Genomic DNA, 24,984 nt, shown 5'->3' on the forward strand with positions numbered 1-24,984 from the left:
AGTATAATTTTTCTTCACAAAGCTACCGACTTTGTTCTTACTTGTTGTTGCTTTTATCTTTATGTTTATTCTACTCTTCTATTTTATTTATGTGTTAACACTTTTTCACTTATTATTGGTATTCATTACTAAGAGTTCTGTCATACAACTTCTTTTTATATGTTAACTTAAAGAATCATAACATATTTCAGTTAGTGTTTTAACTTTTATTCTTTCTGTTTCATAACATTTTTGTTGTGAATGTGTGTGTTAGATATTTTCTTTATGTTGTTTTGTTTTCGTCAGATATCTGATTTATCTGTTTTTTTTTTTTAATTTTTTTCCCATTTTGCTAGTCTAACCTTATTAAAATTAGTTTATATTCCATCGCCTTTTATTACTACTCTTATGAGGATCTAAACTGTTGTCATTATATACAGTTAAACAAAGATACTTACTTTTTAGACCCCATAACCGCTTCAGGGTCTTGGCCTGCTGTTTGAGCTCTAAACCGCTCACGCTCGAGTGCCGTCGTCGTCAGCCAATGCAATCTTATCCAATCCATCAAACAAAGATACTTAAAGGAATTGCAGTTATTCAGCTGCAACTCGTCGTTATATACCTAAGTTAATATAGATTTTGTGTTGTTTTTTGTTTCGTGAAAACAGTTTTGTATTGATGTGCTAAAAAAAATATTTAACAGTCTAATTATAGCAGTTTTGTTTTTAAAACATCAGACATGTATGTGCCAGACATCTTCTATATTCATTGCTGTCTACATCTCGAATAATCTTGGACCCAGTTCTGTAAACAAAATTGGTAAACCCTTATCACTTATTACGAAGTGATTATTACTTATCACTACATACGAAGCACCAAGCAATGGTATTAATTAGGTTATTACTAAATTTGGAAGCATGCGCATCGTTTGTTTATGATTATTTAAAAAAATAAACCAGTTTGAAAAACCTGTAACTTATCATAATTGTTTAAAAGTTTGCGAGCCTTCAACACACACACACACACAGAACTCCAAAAAGTTGTCTCGTTCCAGAGGTATTTTTAATCAACTAATGTACCAGACGGACGGCCAGCTGTTTAGGGGACCAATAAAAAGTTCTACCATGAGTAGCATTTTGCTCTAATAAATTGATCAAGGCTTTTTGGGGCAGCAAGTTCGTCAACCCTCACGCGGTTGTCGCTTTGTGTGTACCGAAGGATTCATGTCATGCCAAGAACCAATATTGAGCCACTGTCCATGACTTTTTGGAGGTCGTCAGTAAATAAGCCTTGGGAAAAAAGGAGGAAACAAACAAGTTTGCTCCCGCTGGTGAATCACCCCTTAAACGGTAAAAGACGGTGCATCAATATTTCATGGCAAAGTCATGATCGATGACTTAGGACTTAGGCTAGTGTAAGTAAGTTTTACGCGATTAAACGCGAAGGACTTGGAGGAAGCTATACGGAATTCTATTCGTTGCGTTGAATTTCCTTACCGGGTGGAACAATTACACTGTGGAAAGACGATAAATTGTAGCTTATTAATGCGAAAGCAGCTAATCACACGATTAGTAAACGCAAACCGGCGGTACTTCCTTTAAATGCAAAATTGGACGATAACAAACGCTTTGAATGCGTGCGAGGAAGCTAAGGCACCTTCCGGCTGGGGTTGCTGTACCACTCCTGACTAGACATCGCTAATAACTAAGGGTTTTTTTTTGCGGTAAGGGAATGGTTTGCCTTTTTCCCATCGATGTGTGTGTGTTGGTTATTAATTACCATTAGCTTTAATGTGTGGCTGTTTGAGGCGAGCATTGACGGGGACGACGGCGTTCGGTCTCGCGGAAATGTGGCTCTCAGTACATTCGAATCTAAACCAAAGCGGTGCATTCGTCCATAACCACGGTCCTAACCGTTGAGGGTAGTAGACAGCAAATAGTATGCTGAAACATCAGCACATTGGTGCAGAGGCTAAAAAAAATAATAGTCCACGCTTGAGTGGCCACCTTCGAAAGTGAAATCGGAAGTATTTTTCCTGCTCCGAACCATAGTTTTCCTCCTGCTGCTTCCAGTAGCAACGTTTTTTTTTTGTTGTGTCTTGCATTAATTAACTGTGGAAGGGAAGTAAGTCGATCGTTCAAAAAACTAGCAACCACCATCCAGTGGGGTTTTTTTTCCCACTCGAATCAATCGTGAAATAGAAACAAACATTGTTCGGTACTAAAAATCAAAGGAAAAAAAGCTCATTCAATTGAGCGGACTGTGCTGGGCATGGCGTGGTGTGGGGTTGTATTTTTTTTTTTTGGTTCAACACTTTGCTCCCCAACAAAACCCACGAACAGCGGAGTTGATCATAAAACATTATCGTCGGTATTGTTTTCGACCGTAATGAGCCGGTGCTAATTTAATCAACGGTTGGTAGCATCATCTTCACCTTTTCGACGAGATATGGGTCCAACCGTACCCAAACAGACCTGTTGCGTTCCCATCAGTCCCCTTTGCAGAACGAAGGATAATAAAATTTGGAAGAAAGTTGAACGATACAACTGCTGGGGACGGAAAGGGAGAAAACGAGCGGGTTTGAGGAGTGATCATAATTTTATTAAACGGATAACTCTCTTGGTGCTTCATGATCCGAGTGTCCGAGTTTCGAATTATTGCACGGGGCTTGCCGTGTCGTCCGAATGGAGGATGCTTTGTTCGATGTTTTTTTCTGTCTGTTTCTGATAAGCAACCACAGCTGATTGTAGAACATGTACGTCAGACATGCAATAACAAACACGTGTTTGTGGTACAAGTTACGGTTGCCGTCAGCAGCATCAGTGCTGCTTGAAGTTCGTCTGTTCGACATTATCGTGCCAGTTCTTCGTGTTAAATTGTTTTGGTTTGATAATGGCAAGTTTTGTTTTCGTCGCTGTCCATTATTTACAGTGCGTCAAACACAAAGGCGGACGGATAGAGAGGTAGGGCACTTTGTTTTTAAATGCATAGTTATTCGTGATTTTCTTTTAACAAAGTTATCTCCATAAGGCATGTATTAACAAAAAATGAGCAAGAAATTAGACACTAATTAGACACACAGTAATGATTTCGTTAGGCTAAACGAAAAATCGGACTTGAATATGATTAATGTTGTGTTGAATGCTTTTTTTGAGAAGAGTCACTTTTATATGAATTTTTAGCGAGGAGTCATTCACATAAGGAATCGACTCTCTAAAGATTCATCAATCCTCAGAGCAGTTACCGGATGTCCCCTTGAGGTCTAAAGCGGAATGGTAGTTGGGCCCATTTGTGTCAACTGACAAACGAATAGGGGATTCATGAATGTTTACAATAGTTAAGGTTCATTTATTCAGTTAAAGGATTCATTCAGATTCATTTATCTGAATAACATTCACGCAACATTAAATCTGTTTTTTAATCTGGAGGTTGAAAAAGAATTGCTATATTTTTGGTAAAAAGTTGTGCTTTGGATTTTTATTACAATAAAATTCATTCCCCAAAGCTATCACCAAACATAGCTTTCCACTGCCGATAGAGTCTCTGTAGAATTAGATAATTTTAAGAAATCCACATAAATTATTGTAGGGTGTAATTTTATCTACCAAAACATCTACTTATTTATTGCTTGAATTAAATTAAATTAATTAAATTAATTATTTAATTAATTAATTAAATTCATTAAGTTTAAGATGATTTAAATGTTCTTATCGAATCTATTAAGAAGAGTTAAAAATGAATCTTTATCGATGAGTCATTCATATCATGAATCTACTTTCAAAAGATTCATGAATCTTCAGTGACAGATCAATACTTTGGAGGCTGTAAGCGAATCGATTCTTTGGGGGGTGGCGGTCCTTAGTGGGCAAGCTCCTAAGTGATCATTATTATTGAATGATTCATGAATCTTTGGAATAGAGATTCAGTTTCATTTATTCAGTCAAAAGCTTTATCCAGATTCATATACTACTAGATCCAGGATGTAATAATCCAACATACTGTCAAAGCAATAATTAAAATTAAATTCTATTCTATTCTATTCTATTCTACTCTATTAATTCTATTAATTAAAGTTCCATGAAAAATAAGTAACGTTTTTCAATAGGGTCTGGAGTTGTGTTTGATGCACTGCAGATTATTAGCAAACAAATAATAAATGTCTAATAGGTGTATTTCCTACAGATAATTCTAAAATAAAAAGAAAAAGTTCACAATACTTGCGAACAAGAAACAGAAACATGATTGCGCAAACTTAGATCAGTGTAATATTGCTAAAGAAACGCAACTAGGCGCAAGAAGGATTACACTCGAAATCAAACAGCAAAATCCGCCACGTTCTTGATGAGAAAGGTATCGAAATCTTTTACACCACAGTTGCTGCTATCCCACACGCTCTCCAGCTTGACGGTACAAAGCATCATTACGTCAAATTGTAACCAGTTGACCTCATTCAAGTGAAGCATGTCATAAGCCTACCGTTTACCGGCTGGATATACGTGCAGTGGGGGCCCTCACACAGCCTAATGCCTTCATGCCGCTCGGATGAGTGGGATGTTCACTAAGCGATTCTAATCACTTTGCCACACCGTCGTCCCCCCGGCTGGTGGTGAACGCTTCTGCGTGAGTTTGCAACACTTGCAGGCGGATCTGTATGTACGTGGTGCAATTTGGTGCTGGCAATTGTGTGTCTCCGGCACAGCCGGCCGGGCTTGTTGTTTCTGCTCCCAACCAAATCGCACCAACCCATCTTGAATGGCAACGTTTCTTTCCGGAGGATCTCGTCTTCTCGGTGGGTTCCATGAAGGGTAGCGGTACCATTCGGTCAATAGCCCTGTGTTTGGCCTTTGCCTCGGGGGCGACGAGTCAGCAAAAGCAGTTGAATAAGCAAAGGCAAACTACCGTTTTGGGTGTTCGGAATGAGCAAGCGGTGCAAGTGGTGCACAGTACGGACCCGGTGCATATATACATAGGTCATGGAGTTGGGAACGCTACAGGTCTGTGGCGTATGTGCTGCTGCAAAGGAGAATACGTAAACAAACAAAGGGCACTTCATTTGAGGAGTTTTTAAACGTTTCGGTGCCCAGCTTTTACTATTTAATTATATCAACGTCTTGATAACTACATTTCTTCTCTCTTCAGTTCTCGCCACAATCCCCAAGCTGGTGTCGAATGTAAGGAAACAAGCATGTAACTAATTTTCTTTTATTTTTCCTTCACTTTTAGGTGACAGTCTCCATTGCTCGCCGCTAGACAGTGCGTACAAAAGCAAACCGCTCGGCCACTATCCGGAACACGTCGCCTGGAATCCGTTCGATGCGCACGGTATCTGTATGCTGTCCCTGCCGCAAGGTTTGCGTTTTCGCACCCAAAAGCACAACATCGAGCCACGGTTCCACGCGTTTGCGACGACGCGCGAGGACGGCAAACGGTGCTACGGCTTTAGCTTGGTGTTTTACGAGGAAGTGCGCAACCGTCAGATATGTAGCGCCATGCACACGCTCCAGTCGATGTTCATAACGGAAATATCCAGCTCGCAGCAGCCACCGCCGGGAACGCTCCGGCGCGTCAAAGAAAGCCCCGTCAGCCGGTCCCTGCCCCGACACTTTAAAATAGCCGCCCAAGCGCCGGCATCCGCGCTCAGCTACTACGACGTCACGAAGGATAAGCTGTACGTGGCCAAGAGCCTGTCGCTCGTCTGTCAGGTGCCGTACGCCCACGTGGCGGAACTATTTTTGCAGAATCTCTATCGGTAAGCGATCGGTTCGTTAAGAATCCATTTATGTTGACAACGGGCACACGAGGGGCGAACGGAATGGATCTATTTGTGTTTTCTGGCGGTAATCGTAAAAGGTGCAAGGTGTGCCTGTTTGTTTGTTCCTTTCTGTTGCAGAATTCAGAACTATGACGTGTTCATGGTGACTCGTGACTTGAACGTTCAAAGCGGTTATTTTTGCCTTAAAGAGCAGTTATATTTAACCGCAGAATACAAATAAGTGCTCTAAAAATAAATAATGCACACGATCAGTAGATATGAAACAAATTCTCAAGGATTTTTAAATGTAGCAGAATTAATTTCTTTTTTAAAATCGTAAACGATTAAACATGTCCGGTTTGTGGATTCCTTGAAGATTTAGTCTATATTTGACCTTATTATTATTATTATTATTATATTATTATCATTTCGTTTATTTTCCGTTTAGTTTACACCTACTTTCAATGTTAGCATTTATAAATAATTTTAGTTGTTAGATTTTGATTCAGATTTATGAATCTGAAATTGAATAAGTGACTCTGAATCTCAATTTTGAAGATTTTTGATCTATAGAGATCTTTTGAGGTTCTAATAACTGTAGAAGATGAAGATTCATAAGAGCGACTTTACACTGTACAGGCAGTCCCCGAGATACGCTATTATAGCGGACCGCTATAACCCGGGAAAAATCCGCGTAACTCGAATTTCCGCGCAAGTCGAATCCTGGTGCAATTTCGTTTATACTTCAAAGTCAGGGAGTCGAATTCTTTCTCTGCACTTGGTTTATTTAGCGAATCAGGCGATTTTTAGAAAGATTGCATTAAAATAAGTTAAAATCATACGTTTTATATGACGAAAAAGGTATTTTCGATAAAATTTTCACCTTTTTGCTTAGATTTTGTGCTATAAACTCTGTCATCTGTCAAATTTCCAAAAACCGCGTATCTCCGAATCCGCGTATAAGAGGAACCGCGTATCTCGGGGACTGGCTGTACATCCTTATGTGTATGATAAATTTAGTACAGCACTAATAATGTTCATTAATTCTATTTCAGTTGTCTTCCGCGACATCCCGGTTCCCGGCTAAGTCTGGAAAGCTACGTGTACAACATCCTGTACGAGGTGTCGACACCGCCGCCGGGAAAATCGATACGAATATACATACCCCCGGAAGAGCCCCACCTACCTCCCATCGCCACCATACTGCAGCGACCGGCACAGAAAGACGAGCTACCCTTCATGGATTTCCCATTGCGGCTGTTATTTACCTATCTCGGTGTCGAGTGTGTCATCCAGCTGTTCACGTGCGTGCTGCTCGAAAGCCAAGTGTTGCTCCGGTCGTCGGACTATCAAAAGCTAACGATCGTGGCCGAGTGCATCACGTCGCTGCTATTTCCCTTCCAGTGGCCGCACGTGTACGCCCCAATACTGCCCGCCTCGCTGCACCACTTCCTCGACGCACCGGTCCCGTTCGTGATGGGGCTGCATGCGGACTGTGACAGCAGCGTGCGGATCGGCAGCGAGGCGAACCTGTGCTATGTGGACATCGACAAGAAATCGGTACAGCTGCCCGAGGAGCTACCCTCCTTTCCGTACCGGCACGATTTCATCTCGGAAATAACGGCCGTGCTCGATAAGTATGCGGTGCCGCGCGACCGTTCACTCGATCCGCCCAGCATACTCAGCCCAAAGAATCTCCTCAAGGACCATGACATGATGACGGCGAGCTGTACGCTCCCGTCCGGGATGCACGTACGCCGGAAGCATTCGCTGCACGATCTGCTCGACTGGGACCGGCCGAACTCGCCCGATATGCCACTGCCCGCGACAGCCGTACCGGCCCGCCCGGACGTACGGCAAAGGATCGTCGATATCGTGCGGCGCAGCGGTGGCGATGAGGTTGACAGCAGCGGGGGACCGAACGAGGTGATGCCGAGCGCCAAGCAGAAGCAACCGCTCTCGACGCTCGAGCAGTACTATGAAGATCTGAGACTGAACAATGCACTGCGCGAAATATTTCTCAACCGGTTCGTGCAGATGTTTGCCGCGTATGAGCATTTTGTTATACTTCCCAATCAGGTAGGTTCTGACTTCGGCTAGCCGATTGAAGGACACGCATTAAGCTTGTTCACCAATAATTAATTCTAACACATCCACTCTCCTTCTACAACAGAGCAAAGATGAATGGTTGACGAACAGAGAGTCGTTGCACAACTTCGACAAAGCGTCGTTTCTTTCGGACCAACCCCAGCACCATCGGCCGTTCCTGTCCCGCTTTCTCGAGAGCCAAATGTTTGCCACGCTGATCGATAACAAAATCATGCTGTCGTGGGGTGACGATCTGAACGGATGTCAGTTGGTGGACAGCTTGAACGGTGACATGGAGTACAGTTTAAAGCTGTTCGATTCAAGGATAAAAATTTTACGGTAACTGTTTTCCGGTCCATCGAACGCGTAACCTTGTACTAATTTCTGCCGCTTTTGTTGCGTGTGTGTGTGTTCCATTGCAGTAAACGATACGGTGGCGAAAGTATGATCCGTACCGCCAACTATGAACCATGTATACTAGCCCGAGAAACGCAAAAGCTGCTCGACAAACGGTTGCAAGCAGTGGACATGGAGGTGGCCCCACCGAGTGAAATCCTGGACAAGCGGCCACCCTATTACCGTAGCTTCCCGCTGCTGGAGAAATCCGTCCTCAACCAAGAATGCGTCTCGAGGTACGAATAGTGCACATACGCTTATGTTTTCAGTGTGTATGTGCGTGTGTGTGGATGCGTGTGGCCAAACTTTTCCACTCCGGAATCAGTTGCGCGCGCACGCGCGGTTTATTGAGGCATGGTTTGAGGTTTGCTATATTTTATTCTGTCGATGTGGATGGGTGCTGTTGATGGTAAAAAGGCTTTTCACGTGGAGGTTAAAAGGAATGTGCAAAGCCAAACCATTCGGCGGGTTGCTACAAGTGAAAATTAAATCTCAAGTCCTATTACATTCCTCAATTTCTCTCAAAAGCTTTCCAATGGTATCGGTTCTCGAGTTACAATGGTGTGATGCTTTCTGTTTTTCGGTACTCAATATTGCAACTTTTTAGGCGTTTGGTTTGGTTTTTAAAAAGCTTCTCCACCGAACAAAAGCAGATTGTTCCCATGAACGCGCGCAGCAACAGAGAAAACGAAAATCGTATCAAACCAACCGACCCCTCAAGTGTAAATTGTTGTGATATTGCAAGTGTTGTTTTAGATGCGTAAAATGGTTTTCCATTTAAGTATGTGCATATGTTTTTATATGATAGTTTTCCTCGTAAGATTTGTTTCGAAATGAACTAGTTTGTTTTAATGCAATAGTTAAGCGTTTTAAAGGTTTGTTTTAATCATGAACTTACGTTAATATTCGGTTCGAAAACAATGTTCTTCCAATTCCCTTTTTTTTAAATATTGTTAAACGTTGTGTTCCGCATTAATTCCTATGTTTAGATACATAAAAAAGCAACACGTGTGTTGTGCTAGGATACTCTAAACTCTGTTACTTTTAGAATACTTGTATACGTGATAATTAATTAGCGTTTATCTGTTTTACAAATCCTCAAACAATTACTATGCGTGTGATTATGAAAATTGTTTTCTTCGTAGAGAGCAATCTATTTTTTAAACGTTTTTCTTAAAGTTTCTGCTACACTCACGTTAATTTTATGTCAAACGAATAATTTGCCTTCAAAAACAACACGTACAATTTAAGTTTTTGAAATCTTTCGGAACAATTTCTGGTTGCACATTTTATACTCACTTTACCCCGTTCGAGTATAGTGTAAATGCTAGAGTCTTCTAAATCACGTAACAACGAAACAATACATGAACCACGCAAGCACGCAAATGCTTCCTTTATCGCACACGCCGTTCAAGGTACCCGACCACAACCAAAGGTGATACGAAACATATCTCCTCCTTTAGCTTGTAACTACCTGTAATTAGTTCGTGATTCTCTCTAGAACATGCGTTTGCAGTGTTGTGTGATGCATGAACAATGTGACGTGTTTTGCATGCCAACTGTACGATTCGTGATTATGTTTAGTTTTGTAGATGTGTTTTGTACTGCTCTAGAGGACCAGCGGACCACCAGTCCCGATTCTTACATCCTTCTCCTTCAGCAGCAAATCGTGTCACAACGAGATGGAAAAGAAAATGAATCGAAATGCAATAAAAATCCTTATTATTTCCCTTTTTTTAACAAACACACCAATCGATGCATCTGCTTTTATTTGTTTTGGTTTAAATGTATTTAATAACGTTTCGAGGAAGCAAAAAAAAAACTGTATCACGGAGTAGCAAACAATTACGAATTACATCTCTGAACCAGTTTTAGTGTGTTCTCGCTGCATTGAGTCTTGGAAACAAAGCATTTCCGCAATGAGCTAGTGTTTGTAAATTGTGCAGGTAAGGATTTTTATTTTATTCTACTCTCGGTTTGTATTATACAACGTATCTATGTTTACCGGTGGTTTGTCTGTACACATTTATATCTCTCGCTTCCCCACACTTTTATTTTCTGTATGACATCTTGACTAATGATACACAATCTGTTGGCTTTGTGGTGCATTAATATTTGGGTCATTTAACGATTACACTTACAAGCCACGAACGAGTCCATCCTGATACAATCTCTTTCCTTTCTTGCACATTTCATTGCAGGGGCAACAGTTTGCGGCGGGTGAAAAATGGCAGCACGAAATGGAAGGTGAAAGAGATTTCCCTTGACGGTGGTGCATCGAATATGTCTGCGCTGTCGAAAGATGCGGACGGGAATAAATCCAACCGCAACTCGGCCAACCTGTCCGGTGCCGAAATCAGTCCGGCACTGCTGGCACAGGCCAACTGGACGTTCGTTGAAAAGCTTCTAAAGGTGAGGGTTGGATTTTAGGCTTAAAAGTTATAACAAAAATACATTTAAAAAAAAAACTATCTCTTCTCCTTTTTGTAGGACATCAAGAGCAAAACGAAACGTATGCTGCTGGAAAAAATGGGCACGGAGGCAATAGAGCTGGGTCTCAGTGGTGAAGCGTCAGTTACGGGTGTGGAGGAGAACACAATGATTGCCTCATTGTGTGATCTGCTGGAGAAAGTATGGTCACATGGGCTGATCAGCAAGCAGGGCAAATCGGCCCTCTGGACCCATCTGGCAGCGTATCTGGAGATAAAGGATTGTCAAAACCCGGGCAAACATCAGATGGAAAACAGCTATCTCACCCCAGGTACGGTTCTAACCTATTATTAAGGGGTCTAGAGAAGATTGTCCGTATTTATCCAACGGTTAGCTCATAACTAGTATGACTTGATTATATATAGTAGCAGGAAATCAGTTTCGGCATAAACGAACGGAACGGTCTTGTTGTTGAAAGGAGTTGTATTTCAAGCATTACATTATGCTAAGATTGAACGTAATCGTTTATCCCAAAACCATTCATGTCACACTTTCTTCCACACATACAGCCTTAGCGTGGACTGTCATGCGGAAACGGATGGATTGTACGTTATGGTTACATTACAATACGCTTCTTTTCGCAAGTTGTTTGCATGATTTAATGATCTCCTCCATGTGGTTTCCTATTCAACACCTTACTTTACTTGCAATTGCTTTTACATTGTTTTTTTTTTTACCTAATTTTCTTTCATTACCATTTCTCCTTTCGTTCGTATTCTGCGCTTTGTTGCTCCCACCTGCAATCTCTAACGACTTTTAATCGACTTCCAACGTAAAAACCGAATTGCATGGACGGCCAAGAAAAAGCACGCAGTAACTCCGAAACGCGCTATCGCACTGTGAAGCCACCGAAAAGCGGCGGTGGCGGCGTCGTCGGCACCACGGGTGGCTTTAAGTATCACACTACCATTGCGCACAAAATACGCCGGCTGCAGGGCATCGGGGGTAGCAACAACGGTGGCCGGGTGGCCACGGGTAGCGGCACGCTGCTGTACTCGGCATCATCGGCGGAAACGGTACCATCGTCGCCGGGTCGCTTTACTAACTTTATGTTGTCCGATGTCGTTGCTTCTTTTGTCGGTATGCGTAATGGGTCGGTAGCTAACCTGTTTTCCACGCGCAGTCACTGCGGTGAGTAATGTCCTTGCTGGGTGACGTGCCCGTACGAACTTCCGAGCGGGGGAGGAAGAGAGAGAGTGTGCCTGTGTTGTGTGACTTTGTTGAAGAGTGTCTCTATTCGGTACGGTATCGCTAGGCGTGTATGTATCTAACTGCAAGTGGATTAATACGGTGAAGGAACAAATCCATCCTCACGGGAAACAATCATTAAATTCTATTCAGATTAACAATTTAATTGCTTCGTATCCTTACGCAAATGGTTACATTTTGCACAAGTTGTAGAGATTGCACATGAGAGTATCCTCAATAGTGTTTTGTTTAATAAGTTTTGGTTCAGTTGTTTGCGTGTGTTTGCTTATTTTATTTTTCCTATTTATTTACCACTACTCTTTGCTGTTTTAATTGCATTTTTACGTTTCAGTTGCAGTTACGTTTTTTACTTGGTGTGACAAACAATTGTTATTGTGCAGTTCAGTAATACGTTCCTTTTGATGTCTTCACAGATCTTTCATCGCTAGCTATCGAACCGCAGCTTCCACCGCCTTCCCCTACCCGGGGCCGGTCCAAATCTCGGGAACGTAAAAGTCTGGGTCCCGAGCAGCTGCGACCACTTCCGGAATCGCTAGAATTTGACATCCGGTAAGTAGGGCATTCGATTGCATATAGCACTGTATACTAACAGAGGTCTCTTTATCTCTTTTTTCCCCCCTCCCAGCAATATTCTAGCGATGACGGACATTAAAACGCACATCGGATACGCCCGAGCCTGGGTACGGTTGGCGCTGGAAAAGAAGGTGCTGTCCCGTCACTTGCGAACGTTGCTGTCGGATGCCGCACTGTTGCGCCAGCTCTACAAACGGTCCGCATTTGTACGGTGCGATGACGAGGTGGAACAGTTCCTGTACCATTTGCTAACGCTGAATGCGGTCGATTATTTCTGCTTCACCAACACCTACCCGACGACGAAGCTGCCGTACCGTGTGGTTATATTCCCGTCGAAGAAATCTAGCGCCGCTACGACATCGGCAAACGTTTGGATAGCGATATCGGGCAGTTTGGGTGAGACGCAGATCATCAACGTACCGCGACATTCGCTCGAGTTTGTGTTCCATGTACGAGCATTGATGTTGTTGAGAATTTACAAACAGCTTGCAATAATAGGTGCGTGTTTCTTTTGCAGCATAAAACCCTCGGCATCTTAACGTCCTTGCGGATTGGGCATGATGATACGGGAATGTCATCGAAGTGGCTGGTAGAGCATGTAGTTATAAGGAACGAAGTTACGGGACATACTTACAAGTGAGTATTGATTATATTAGGTGGGATATTATATCTTAATATTGGTGGGACCAGATGAGCATACTATCTGCATAGCTGTTGAAATCAGACGACTCCATTACTGGAAATGGTTATCGAATTTAATTAAAGAGATTCAGTGGAACACTGCTCAATATAAATGAAATTCTACCCATAAGGCTGCTTAATCTATAAGTTAAAGAATCAGAAAAATGTCCGTTGCTTTTTATTTCACATAAGGTTAATGAGATTAATTTTTTATTATGAATTATCTTACGATCTCTAACAAACGGAGAAACTTATTTGCACTTTCGCTTTGGCTGTAGCAAAGAAGCTTAATCTAAACATAAACATTTCAGATTTCCATGCGGTCGGTGGCTTGGTCGTGGGATCGATGATGGTTCGATAGAAAGGCTGCTGATCGGTCAGCTTGTGCCCCGTACCGTGGACAGCGAAGAGCTGGTGGAGGCGTGCCGTACGCCGCCCCGTACCCGCAGCCCCAGCATACAGCGGCCGGAGGTACGCCCGTCGGACATACAGCACATGCTGGGTGATTGTGTGAACGCGATCGTGAAGTGGCATTACCGGCCGAGCAGGGATCGGGACGCCAGCTCACTAACGAACCTGCTGTGCGGTGAGAATGGGCTGGTCAAGTGTCTCGAGCAGGCCTTCCTGTGTGGGTTCCGTTCGTCCCGTCTGTTCGGCCGCAACTTCTACCTTTGGGACTACTTCGTGCGGGTGAAGGAACAGTTCGAGATATGCTTGGTGGAGGAATCGGTGGAAACGGTGCGCGGTGGTGGCGCCACTGGTTCGCCCCCGACCAGTGGTTCGAGCCCCGAATCCCCACCGCAGGGCACGAGCCTCGGTGGGGGCCATCATCTGGGTGGCACCGGCAACGGTGGTGGAGGTGGTGGTGGCGGCGGCAATGTTGCTGGTGTCGCTCTCTCGCCCGTCGCACGGCAGGAGCTATCAGCCGTGTGGCACTGCTACTGTCACCTGATGGACGAGATCAATAACGTAAAGCAAACGTTGGGCAAGGACGGTCGGTTCCAATTGTTTATCTGTTTGAGTTTGAGGTAAAGAAAACAATGCAACTAACCAGAACTCGAGTGTGGTTGTGTGGATGAGAGCGTTAATTGCCTGTGCAAATGAGCAAAGTACTTTTTTTTAAATAAATTGCGTCTTTCACGTTTACAGAGAACATCTGCTGCACCGGATGCTGGTGCCGATGGCATACACACGCGTGACGGCCGAGATGTACGAGGAGCAGAGCTTCATGCGGAAGAAGGGACTGCTGACATTCCTGCGTCAAATATTGGAGCCCTTGGACGAGTTTCACATAGTGCTGGAAAACTCAATTACCCAAGGTATCGGATCTCACTGTTAGGCTGGATCGGGTCCATGTTCGATTTCGAGCGTTAAAGCGTTTGAAGGAGTCGGTAATCTCACGCGCACTCGAACAAATTACTGGATGGTACTCAAATTATCACGTTAAGAATCTTTTTTTTCCTGTTGATCAGTTCGTGATCGGAAAAGGGACTCTCAAATTTCGTTAAGCTAAGAAGGGTTATTTGTTTCACTGATGCAGCTATGTGGATTTCTCGGGGTTTTAAAATTAAATATACTCTACTCTCATAAAATGCTGCAGGATCAGTAAAGAATAAGGCTATGGCTCGAGAAGTTATTCGTAATCTTTTTTTTATCGAAATAGCATGCTTGTCAGATAACAGTGTATGCAAAAATGCTTACTACTGTACATTTACAATGTGGTACTTCCATTGCAACATATGGCGTCTGTCGAAATGGATGTTTGGTACTACTGGAAATAATGGGTGTCTTTGGTTGTGTTAGGTTATAGAATTGATCATTAAGGTCCGCGCCTGCCGTTGATCGAGAACGAATGATTTTACTGCATAAGATTAATTACTACTCAGATAGACTGAACCTCAGAACGAGAGATTATCTAGTGAACCCCGTTACGCAATCCCAATTCAGCAACTGTGGCCAAAGAATATGAGGATAACACACTGCTAGGTTACACCAACGTAAATCATGTTTCCTTTTTGTTGTTATTTGCTTTCGATGATTGTTTTGTATACCGCGCGATGAGTTACTGTTTGCTGTTACTATTTCTTATTTTATATGCGGGTTTTTTTTGCAGGGTTTTAGCTTTGTTTTTAAACTAAAGTAGTAAGAATCGTATTAAATTTTGTAGGCGAGTGAGTGAGGGATAGGAAGAGCAAAATAGTCATCGACGATAAACTGTGCCAAAATGAGCGATTTCCCCGTGGAAGAACGACTCGCGCATAAATCTTTCGGGACGCTTGTTTCGTGTCCGATATTACGTACGACAATTTAAGACTGGATTGTCACACGAAACACGAAAGAAGCGGAGTTTAATAGTTTAAAAAAAAACACCTTTCTGTAATGAAACAGTGAAAAACGATCGATGTAACACCGTCGAGAGTCGATTAGCTTCATTTCATTCGTACGCCGTAATCGTTCCGTTGCCCTCCAAAGTCACGAAACAATCTCCATATTAATCTCCAGTGATGCGTGTTAATCACCCATTTGATATTAGTCAATCGAACGTACATTAGATCTGTTTAGTGGTAGAGATGAACATTTAGCTCTCGTGTATAGTCGAGTCGGAGCTACCGGAACGCACCACTGTCACTGTGTCTTCGTGAGCATGAAATGTAAAACTAACAATGAAGAGAATAAAATCATCCATTGCCGTTAATGGTAGCAAAGCAAATCGTGAAGTACTGAAATTGGGAAAACTTTCGTTGTGCTATTCTTTTGAATCATTCCTGCGACCCTTTGTCATGGTTATTATTATTCAATTTTATGTCCAAAATAATTTTCATTTATATTCACATGCTTTACAGCTCGTCAACGGGATTTTCCTATAAAATTTAAAAAAAAAACACACCTTTTCCGAGCTTTCTTCGAAAGCTCCATTTTGACATTTGGAGCTCCCACCCCCTGCTCCTCCGTTTGACAGTCAGCTGACAAACAGCGTTGGCATTTGTGACGCGTGCACGAAATCGTCAATTGGCAGCAAAATAGAAAGGTAAAAAAACAACACGAAACACAACAAATACAGAACAATTTATATCTCCACCTTATCACGCGCTTGTAAAACAAAACGTGAATCCATTCCAAAGAATTATTCGGTCGTACAGGTGGCCAATTAAGGCGGTGAAGTGTGCTTTTGTTAGTGTGTGAAGGCGTGGTGTGTTTAGCATCGTGATAACTATCGTGACAACAGTGAATCATTTTGTTTGCCGGCTGTGTGATTATAGTGGGGGGTTTATCTTTTAGTTCTATTTGATCTAATCGACATTTCGGGAGACGCACGGTTTATCGTGACAGCGTTAGTTGGTTACCGTGAAGCTGTTGCAGTTGATAATACACCGAATGGGATAGCATCCAGCATCGATCAGTACGGAGAACGCGTTTTACAGTAGCGGAGAGAAGTACACGTCAACAATCCATCGACAAGGCGTGTAAGCCCATTCGTACGCTGGGTAGAAATGATCACGCCGCTGCAGCTCACAATTTGAATTTGGAGACACAGACGTCGCTTTGAATACTAAATAGATGAACCGCAACAGCAACACCTGAACAGCTCAGGAAAGCTCAAGTTCGTGCACGGAGCGAGAAGTTGATCGTATCGAGGAAGTCGATCGGGTGAAAGTTGTGCCTTCTAGTAACCGTGCGTCTAGGGTGCCTACTGCCCCACCGACACGCAATCCCGTCGTCACCCGTCGTGGTAATAGTGGTAGTAACGAGCAAATTGTCCCGGAGGTACACACAACCTAGGATACGTGCCCGCAAGTAACTGCCGCGCCGAAAAGCGATCGCTTGTGGACCACAACTTCCCGTTGTGGGGGAGACAAGAACCAGTCAAACGAGCCCACCACCAACACGAAGCAACATCGTGAAGCCACCAGCCAGACGGCGACGGCGCTGCGAACAATAAACTGGTGTTGACCAGCGGACAAACGGTTCAGTCTTCGGTTGTACGCGCCCGCGGAAACATCTTGGCCACTGCTCCGTACGCACCGTTTTCCCAGTACGACGAACACTCTCACCACCTCAAACGCGCCGCCACCCACTCGGTTCGCGGTTCGGTCTATCGCTGCTTGGGGAACACATTCGTGCCGTTGCGCTTCATTCCCGTTTGTGTCTGTGTGGTGGTCGCTCGAACGTTTTTTTTTTAGTTGTTTTGGCTGACGTGCGTGCGTGACTTCGCGAAGCGTAACAACGTGTCCGGTCCGGTAAAACGAATAGTTTTTTCCCCCCCACTCTCTGTGAGCGGTGAGCTGGAAGCGGAAGGCAAGACAGCAACATGTGTGGCATTTTTGCGTATCTGAATTTCCTTACGCCGAAGACACGGCGCGAAGTGTTGGATCTGCTGTTGAATGGGCTGAAGCGGCTCGAGTACCGTGGGTACGATTCGGCCGGTGTGGCCGTCGACGGTGCCACGGTCGATGCCGACATCCTGCTGTTCAAGCGCACCGGAAAGGTGAAGGTGCTGGAGGATGCGATCCGGGCGGCGGCCCAAACGGTAGATTTTAGCGAATCGTGTGACACGCACGTTGGTATTGCGCACACCCGTTGGGCAACGCACGGTGCACCGAGCGAGGTGAACTCGCATCCCCAGCGATCGGACGATACGAACGCGTTCGTCGTGGTGCACAACGGTATCGTGACGAACTATAAGGACATTAAGAAGTTCCTGGAGCTGCGCGGATACGCGTTCGAGTCGGACACGGATACGGAGACGATCGCGAAGCTGGTGCACCATCTGTGGAAGCAACACCCGAACTATTCGTTCCGCGAGCTCGTGGAGCAGGTGATCGTACAGCTGGAGGGTGCGTTTGCGCTGGCGTTCAAGTCGAAACATTTCCCGGGGGAGTGTGTCGTGACACGGCGTGGTTCACCGCTGCTGGTGGGGATTAAGGCGAAAACAAGCCTCGCTACCAACCACGTACCGATCCTGTACGGGAAGGGACACCGGCACGGTTCGTCCGGCAATGTGCAGGTCGAGCCAACGCCGGACAACACGGCCGACTTCATCAATCCGGGCGAGGAGGTCGAATACTTCTTCGCGTCGGATGCGTCCGCAGTGATCGAGCACACGAACCGCGTCATCTATCTGGAGGACGACGATGTGGCTGCGGTGAAGGACGGTGCGCTGGGCATCCATCGGCTGAAGAAGAGCCAGGATGATCCGCATGCGCGCGAAATCACCACGCTCAAGATGGAGATCCAGCAGATCATGAAGGGCAACTATCGGTACTTCATGCAGAAGGAAATTTTCGAACAGCCCGAATCGGTGGTGAACACGATGCGCGGTCGCGTTAACTTCGAAAGCAAGAAGGTGACGCTCGGCGGTATTAAGGACTACATCCCGGAGATAAAGCGTTGCCGGCGGTTGATGTTGATTGCGTGCGGCACGTCATATCATAGTGCGGTCGCCACACGGCAGCTGCTGGAGGAGCTAACCGAGCTGCCGGTGATGGTGGAACTCGCGTCCGACTTTCTCGATCGCAACACGCCGATCTATCGGGACGACGTGTGCTTCTTTATCTCGCAGTCGGGCGAAACGGCCGATACGCTGATGGCGCTGCGGTACTGCAAGCAGCGCGGTGCGCTGATCGTCGGCATCACCAACACGGTCGGCAGCTCGATCTGTCGCGAATCGCACTGCGGGGTGCACGTGAACGCGGGGCCGGAAATTGGCGTCGCCTCGACGAAGGCCTACACGTCGCAGTTCATCTCGCTGGTCATGTTCGCGCTGGTGATGAGCGAGGACCGGCTGTCGCTGCAGGGTCGCCGGCTGGAGATTATCGAGGGGCTGCGCAACCTGGACGCCCACATCAAGCAGGTGCTGATGCTGGACCAGAAGGTGCTGGAGATTGCGCAGGATCTGTACCAGCAGAAGTCGCTGCTGATTATGGGCCGTGGCTATAACTTTGCCACCTGCATGGAGGGTGCGCTGAAGGTGAAGGAGCTGACGTACATGCACAGCGAGGGCATTATGGCGGGCGAGCTGAAGCACGGCCCGCTGGCACTGGTCGACGATACGATGCCGATCGTGATGATCATAATGCGCGATCCGGTCCATCTGAAGTGCATGAACGCGCTGCAGCAGGTGACGGCCCGGGAAGGGCGTCCGATCATCATCTGCGAGGAGGGCGACGCGGAGACGATGACGTTCGCGTCGAAGGCGCTGGAGATACCGCGCACCGTCGACTGTCTGCAGGGTGTGCTGACCGTCATACCGATGCAGCTGCTGTCCTACCACATTGCGGTGCTGCGCGGCTGCAATGTCGACTGTCCACGAAATCTCGCCAAATCGGTCACGGTCGAGTAAGGCGAATCCGATCGATCCGGTGGGGAAATATCAGTGTTTGCGTGCGTGCGACGATCGAGTGTGTGTGATCGTGGGTGTGTGCGGTTTAACCGTGCGTGTGAAACAGTTGTGTTTTATTGGAAGGGGTGGAAAAGAAGGGACTCAAAGAGGAAGAGATAGATAGAGAGAGGAAGGGAGAGAGAGTCCTGTTTGCGAAACGCTGGAATATTCCTTTTCTTTTTTAACATGCTAGTGCTTTTATTTTTAAATTTTAAATATCAGAAGAGAAGCTGCCAGGATGTTTATTCGGAAGCGTTTATGTAGCGTTTAAGTTGTTCTCCAAGAGGTTTTTATTTTTTTTATTTGTATTGTTGTTAGTAAGCTAAAAGCGAACTCTTACTCTCTTTCTCACACACACACACACGCCGCAAGAAAAATCGCGTTGCGGGAAAATCAATCATTTGATTAAGGGCCAATATATAAAATTCTTTACTGTTTTCGCTGGCCATTCCAATAAGCGACAAAGCTGCTACACAGCACATCACACGGGAAGCGCGTGAAGATATGAATTTCAAGCTCGTTTTTTTTTTATTCGTTTTGTTTGTTTTTGCAATAAGATCTTGGAAGCATCCTCCTGGCTCTATTTCTGTATGCGCCTATCAATAAGCTCCTATTTTGTAATTGCTAGTAGATCGCTATCAGCGAAACAATGCATCGCGATTGTAACCGGTACCACCGGTCTGTTTGCGAGTTCAAGATCCGCCACGTACGCAGATGTCTCGTCGTCACCAACCTGCGCAAACACGCTCACTTTCAACCTGTTTCCACGCCACCACCGCCCGTTTGGTTTCCTGCGGCACACCGATGGGGGGAGGTATTTATGGTGTTTCGTCGGTGGAACCCCGCACCAAAACTACTAGCTCGAACCGCGACCACCGCGTTGTCTGTCTGCGTGTGTACCGGCGTCCGGTTACGGTGATAAGGCACCATTCGCCCCCTTTATCGTTAGCATCACTTTACACGGGAAGCGATAGGTCGGTCGGTGGGACAGGGCTGTCAAAAGATGCGCGAAAGATTTGTCTGTTTGTTGCCTCCCTTCCGTTTTTTTTTTCTTTTGTTTTGCTAACGTGTGCCGTATCTCAACGCATGGGTTGGCCTAATTTTACCTTTCTCAGCGCGCCCTAAACTGTGCAATAATGAGCGAAGCGGAGGCAGCATCGGCGCAATCGGTAAATTAGATGACGTGCGGTCTCCCTTTTGTTTCTAATCAATTGGCCATTGTTTTGAAAGATTAGAATTGTTGGCGCGCGCAGCCACCGGCAGCGTGGCAGATACAATGTATTGCTGCCACCGGCACAAAACGCAAAAAAAAGCTCCACATTTTGGAAAACCCTTTTTTTCTTCTTTCGGTTAAGTAAGGAACTAAATTTAAGCCAAAAAGCAGTAAGCAGTCCTTGGGGAGCTAGAGTGGATGTTTAATGCAGTGGTAGTATATATTGGATACCAGGGCGGACAGCAGAGTACGGGAAACTTCACCCGGGAACAGTAAACAGGCGAGAAGGAAAATAAGCCAACACACTAATTCCAATTGCGATGCGTTTGCGACAGCAATTTTATATAGATACACACCGTATAGTAGTTGATAAGGAACGTCGCCTCCGGCTGTAGCGCTTGGTAGCCATGTAGCCAGCAGTTGCAATGTGTAATGTGAATAAAGTATTAGTGCTTTCTTTTTATTGGTAAAAACAAAATAATCTATTTCGTTTGGGTTTGATTTTTTGTCTTTCTCTCCGTCCCGAAAATGCAGCGTTTTTTTTTTTTGTTGTACTTCTTAGTGGCCACGATCAGCGACTTCAACAGTCGCATCCTCACGAACCTGAACTACCGGAAACAAAACTCAATAAGATTACCTCATCTTAAAGGCAGCTGCCACCTCCCTTTTAACGCCCCTCGTGCACACTTTCACCCGTATTATGTTGCCTTTTTTCACCTGGCCTCATATTCCTCCCCAAAAAAAAAAAAAGACTCGGAACTTTCGTTTCGGACACCACTGGCTCTCGACTGTGTGGTGGTTTGATTTCGTTTCCATTTTAATGACCGCATCGTGTTAAGCAACTGAAGGTGGGGTGGATTTTTTTTTCCGTTGTTATTGTTTTGGTGTTTACCTTCTCCACCCCGAAATGAGCCAGCGGCAGTGAAAATGCGTTACTTCACACGGCCGTATGTTTCAGTAAAATAATAATAAAAGTGTGTGGTTTTGTTTGGCCGACGTCGATCGTTCAAGGTCGATTGCGGCGCCTCCATTGACGTTTTGCCCGGTTTTACTTTTATTGGTGCTGCTCCAATGCTTGCTTTGATGGGGTTTAACGTAGTGGTGAAGATGCATTAATGTGTGTTATTATAATTGCTTTGCATTGATAAAAATAATTTATATTATCTTTAAATTATTTTAAATTAAAAGAAATACGAGTTTCAAGTTGGTGCAGTTGCATCCGAGTGCAATACACCTTCCATCGCACGATTGTTGCTTCCTGCTTCTTGTTCTCCTCTCGCCACTCACTTACCCCACTCACTAATGGTGGAACTAACGGTAACTTTAATGGGCCACCTCCGCCCGGTGATGGCTGCAACTACCCCTCCCAGTGTCTCGAACTCCTTCGGTTGCATCGTGTTGCTCACGAACGTCGACAACCTGCCGTGCACGTATATGCTCACCCCTTTCTCGTGTCATGCCGTGCATATAGCCACCCCCTTTCTAACTCCCTTCTCGTTTGGGGTGGTAGATATTGGTCACGTTGTGCTTTTCAACCCTCCTTCCTTCTTTACCCCCAACTCCCAACTCCCCCCTCACCAGGTTGCGTGTGTAAGGGTGTTGGAGTGCAGTGCGATCGGCGCAAAAAAGCTCTCCCCGCCGCGGAGTACACTTTGGTGCGCAAGAAGATTTCCTTGGGCATTGCCTGGGGAACGTTATTTGCGTCTTCGATAAACGTTTTTTTGGCGCTTTTTAAAGTTAGGTTGTACCGGAAGTTGCTTCGATGGTACAGTGTGATAAAATGTTTTTATCTGCTGGTGGAACTACCTTTCAGTTTGCTTGATGGTTGGACATGGTTGCCACCCTTTTGATGGTTTTGTTCTTTGTTGGTTGTTCTTTTGTGTGATGTTTTCAGCAAGACGAAAGTAATTGTGCTCTCTTTGTAACATTTTTTTTTTCGCCCTGTTTATCTGAAGAAACTTTGTCGGTTGTACAATGACCCCACTGTTGTATGACGTAATGGTCAAGATGAACTCTGAGTTTTTATCTCATAGGTCACGTTGGGAGATAAAAGTCTAGAACGATAAAGGTCAGATGGTTGAAGTTCGGACGATCCACCAGAACTCATGGCGAACTAATGAAATGGATGTAAATGATTGGTAGATGTTGGTACTCCACTGAGAGCTCTAACAAACAACGATCGGAAAGTGGTTCTGAATGGTAAAGTTCTTCTTTAGGTCTGAAGAACTTTCAGACGTTAAGATCTCCAGGGATGGGATCATATAGGATCAAGTTTAAGTATTCTTGATGGAAAAGATAATCAAATTTAAAGATAATCTTCAAGACTAGGATCATATAGGATTAGACTTAAGTGTTCTTGATGGAAGAGTTCATCAGACATGATCTTCAAGAGTCATTCATGATCAGACTTAACTGTGATGCTCCTCCGGACATTAGTATATAACCTGCTGCACCCATGGGTCTCCCTTTCAGAAGATCCTTACACCGATTATTTTCATCCTCACCTTTATCTAATTTGAAATTAATATTTAACCTCCTTATTGTGGTAAAGACGACGACCAGACCAACATTATTAAAATTAAAATAATATTAGTGCTTTCGTCCTGTGAAATCCTTCATCTTGTTTTCAGTGTTTACCTGTTATACTATATCAAATATTTCTTGTATATAATTCTCGACAAGTCGTGAGCTTGGAATGATAATAAGCTTCTTCATTGCTTTCTAAATTACCCGAGTTCCCGAGTCCCTTTATGTTTTTTAGCGATCCTTTATTTTGTTTACTCGTATTCTGTCCTTTTATTAAGTAATTTTTTTGGTTTTATTTTAGGTGTATGTTTATGAATGTTCAGCTCTGAGGTTTTCATCAAATGAAGTAGAAATAAATAAATTTTCAATTAACTTAACATAAAAAAATCCTCAAGAATCGAATCATCTAAGTAGGATTCTAAGTAAATAAAGTATGAAAAGAAATAACTATAGTTAAATAAATATGCAGCAAATTTATACCTGAAAGTGCAATTATTAATACTAAACTCAATACATTTGTGGTAACTATAAACATAAAAGCTATGAATATTGCTCCATAGCTCACAATAATCGTCCTAATGCAAGTCCCACCAATTCTGAGGGCCTAATGACTTCATGATCAATTTCAAAGTTATTTCCCTTAAACTTTGAATTACAATTGTTATACATTTTATGACCCATTGCAAAATGTAATGGAAAAGAGTCTGATTAAAGGAAGTAATATTACTCACTTCATTAAATAAATTTACATCAAATTTTAGTTCGAAATAGTGCGCCAGTTCCGAAGAAAATGTTGTGCAAGTTCTTCTATTTTTGGCAATATAAAAACCTTCTCAGAGACAATCACCATATTCCAACCAAGATGAAGATCGCTCCTTATTGACCTTTAGAATCATGCCAACCATGTTGACTGAGAACCAGTTCTATCGATCCAAATCACCCCATTTCGTTCGACACCCCAGCCAGGATGAGCACAACAAACCTGTTCCGACGTCTGACGCGGCGCGAATCGATTCGAGTTTCAGTTTCGTTTGGCCACACTCGCCCTGTTACAAATCATTCACCATTGTCGTGATACTATTATTCCCACCTTCAGTGATACCGATGTCTTGCACACTGGACTTCTCCTATAGCGAGGTGCGTGCCTTCGGACCGATTGGGGACCCATTGGGGACGACGAGTGTGGCAACTTCACAGCCAGCGTACAAGTCCGTTGCAGTTGGTGGCCCCCTCTGTCACAACTTTTCACTTTTATCTCGCTGGCCTTGACATTTTTTCTCCTTTCCCTTCCTGGCGTGGTTAGCTGCCTGTTGGCAAACATTGGAACGCGCCCGACGGTAGGGATCATTTGCGAATTAAAGGTATATAAGCTTATAAAAAAAGGAACACACACTATCAGAAAAGTGGCGTTGTGTTTGAACAGACAAGTTTGTCTTAGCTACCAAACATTTGAAGATGTTTGCAAGGTTTGGTGCAATTGTTCGGCTCGTCATGGTCGAATGTGTCATCCACGCTAGGGTCACGACATCCAGTCGTCTAAAGAGGGAACTCTTTCTAGTCGAGCATGGTTTAATGGGAAAACGTGAGGATTTCTTATTGGAATTCTAGTTATTAGCCTCAAAAAAGAGATTTAATTTAAGGGGTAATTTTGGAAAGAGTTTGCTCGAATTAAAACGCAAAAAAATCGTACCACCATGG

The 24,984-nt window shown here is 44.3% G+C and overlaps 3 protein-coding genes across 3 annotated transcripts in view; all 3 read left to right on the forward strand.

The window, feature by feature from the left end:
* The window catches only part of LOC128298814 (DENN domain-containing protein 5B), a 28,178-nt gene extending 12,309 nt beyond the window's left edge, over positions 1-15,869 (forward strand). Inside the window, exons 3-16 of the mRNA XM_053034616.1 lie at positions 5,203-5,728; positions 6,787-7,810; positions 7,905-8,158; positions 8,242-8,451; positions 10,417-10,487; positions 10,518-10,627; positions 10,706-10,991; positions 11,197-11,250; positions 12,328-12,463; positions 12,540-12,936; positions 13,005-13,123; positions 13,480-13,928; positions 14,028-14,196; positions 14,318-15,869. Of these exons, the coding sequence (XP_052890576.1) occupies positions 5,203-5,728; positions 6,787-7,810; positions 7,905-8,158; positions 8,242-8,451; positions 10,417-10,487; positions 10,518-10,627; positions 10,706-10,991; positions 11,197-11,250; positions 12,328-12,463; positions 12,540-12,936; positions 13,005-13,123; positions 13,480-13,928; positions 14,028-14,196; positions 14,318-14,507 (3,995 nt within the window). The 3' untranslated portion in view covers positions 14,508-15,869. The remainder of the gene's footprint in view (positions 1-5,202; positions 5,729-6,786; positions 7,811-7,904; positions 8,159-8,241; positions 8,452-10,416; positions 10,488-10,517; positions 10,628-10,705; positions 10,992-11,196; positions 11,251-12,327; positions 12,464-12,539; positions 12,937-13,004; positions 13,124-13,479; positions 13,929-14,027; positions 14,197-14,317) is intronic.
* On the forward strand, positions 11,465-11,977 carry LOC128298818 (uncharacterized). Its single transcript, XM_053034619.1, has one exon. It carries the CDS (start codon positions 11,494-11,496, stop codon positions 11,842-11,844), a length of 351 nt encoding a protein of 116 aa, XP_052890579.1. The 5' UTR covers positions 11,465-11,493; the 3' UTR covers positions 11,845-11,977.
* Positions 15,870-16,427: 558 nt separating the features above from the next.
* LOC128299149 (glutamine--fructose-6-phosphate aminotransferase [isomerizing] 2-like) lies at positions 16,428-21,232 on the forward strand. Its single transcript, XM_053035020.1, has one exon. It carries the CDS (start codon positions 17,478-17,480, stop codon positions 19,506-19,508), a length of 2,031 nt encoding a protein of 676 aa, XP_052890980.1. The 5' UTR covers positions 16,428-17,477; the 3' UTR covers positions 19,509-21,232.
* Positions 21,233-24,984: the final 3,752 nt, after the last annotated feature.

This window comes from Anopheles moucheti, chromosome 2 (genome assembly GCF_943734755.1).
Source record: "Anopheles moucheti chromosome 2, idAnoMoucSN_F20_07, whole genome shotgun sequence".
Lineage (NCBI taxonomy): Eukaryota > Metazoa > Arthropoda > Insecta > Diptera > Culicidae > Anopheles > Anopheles moucheti.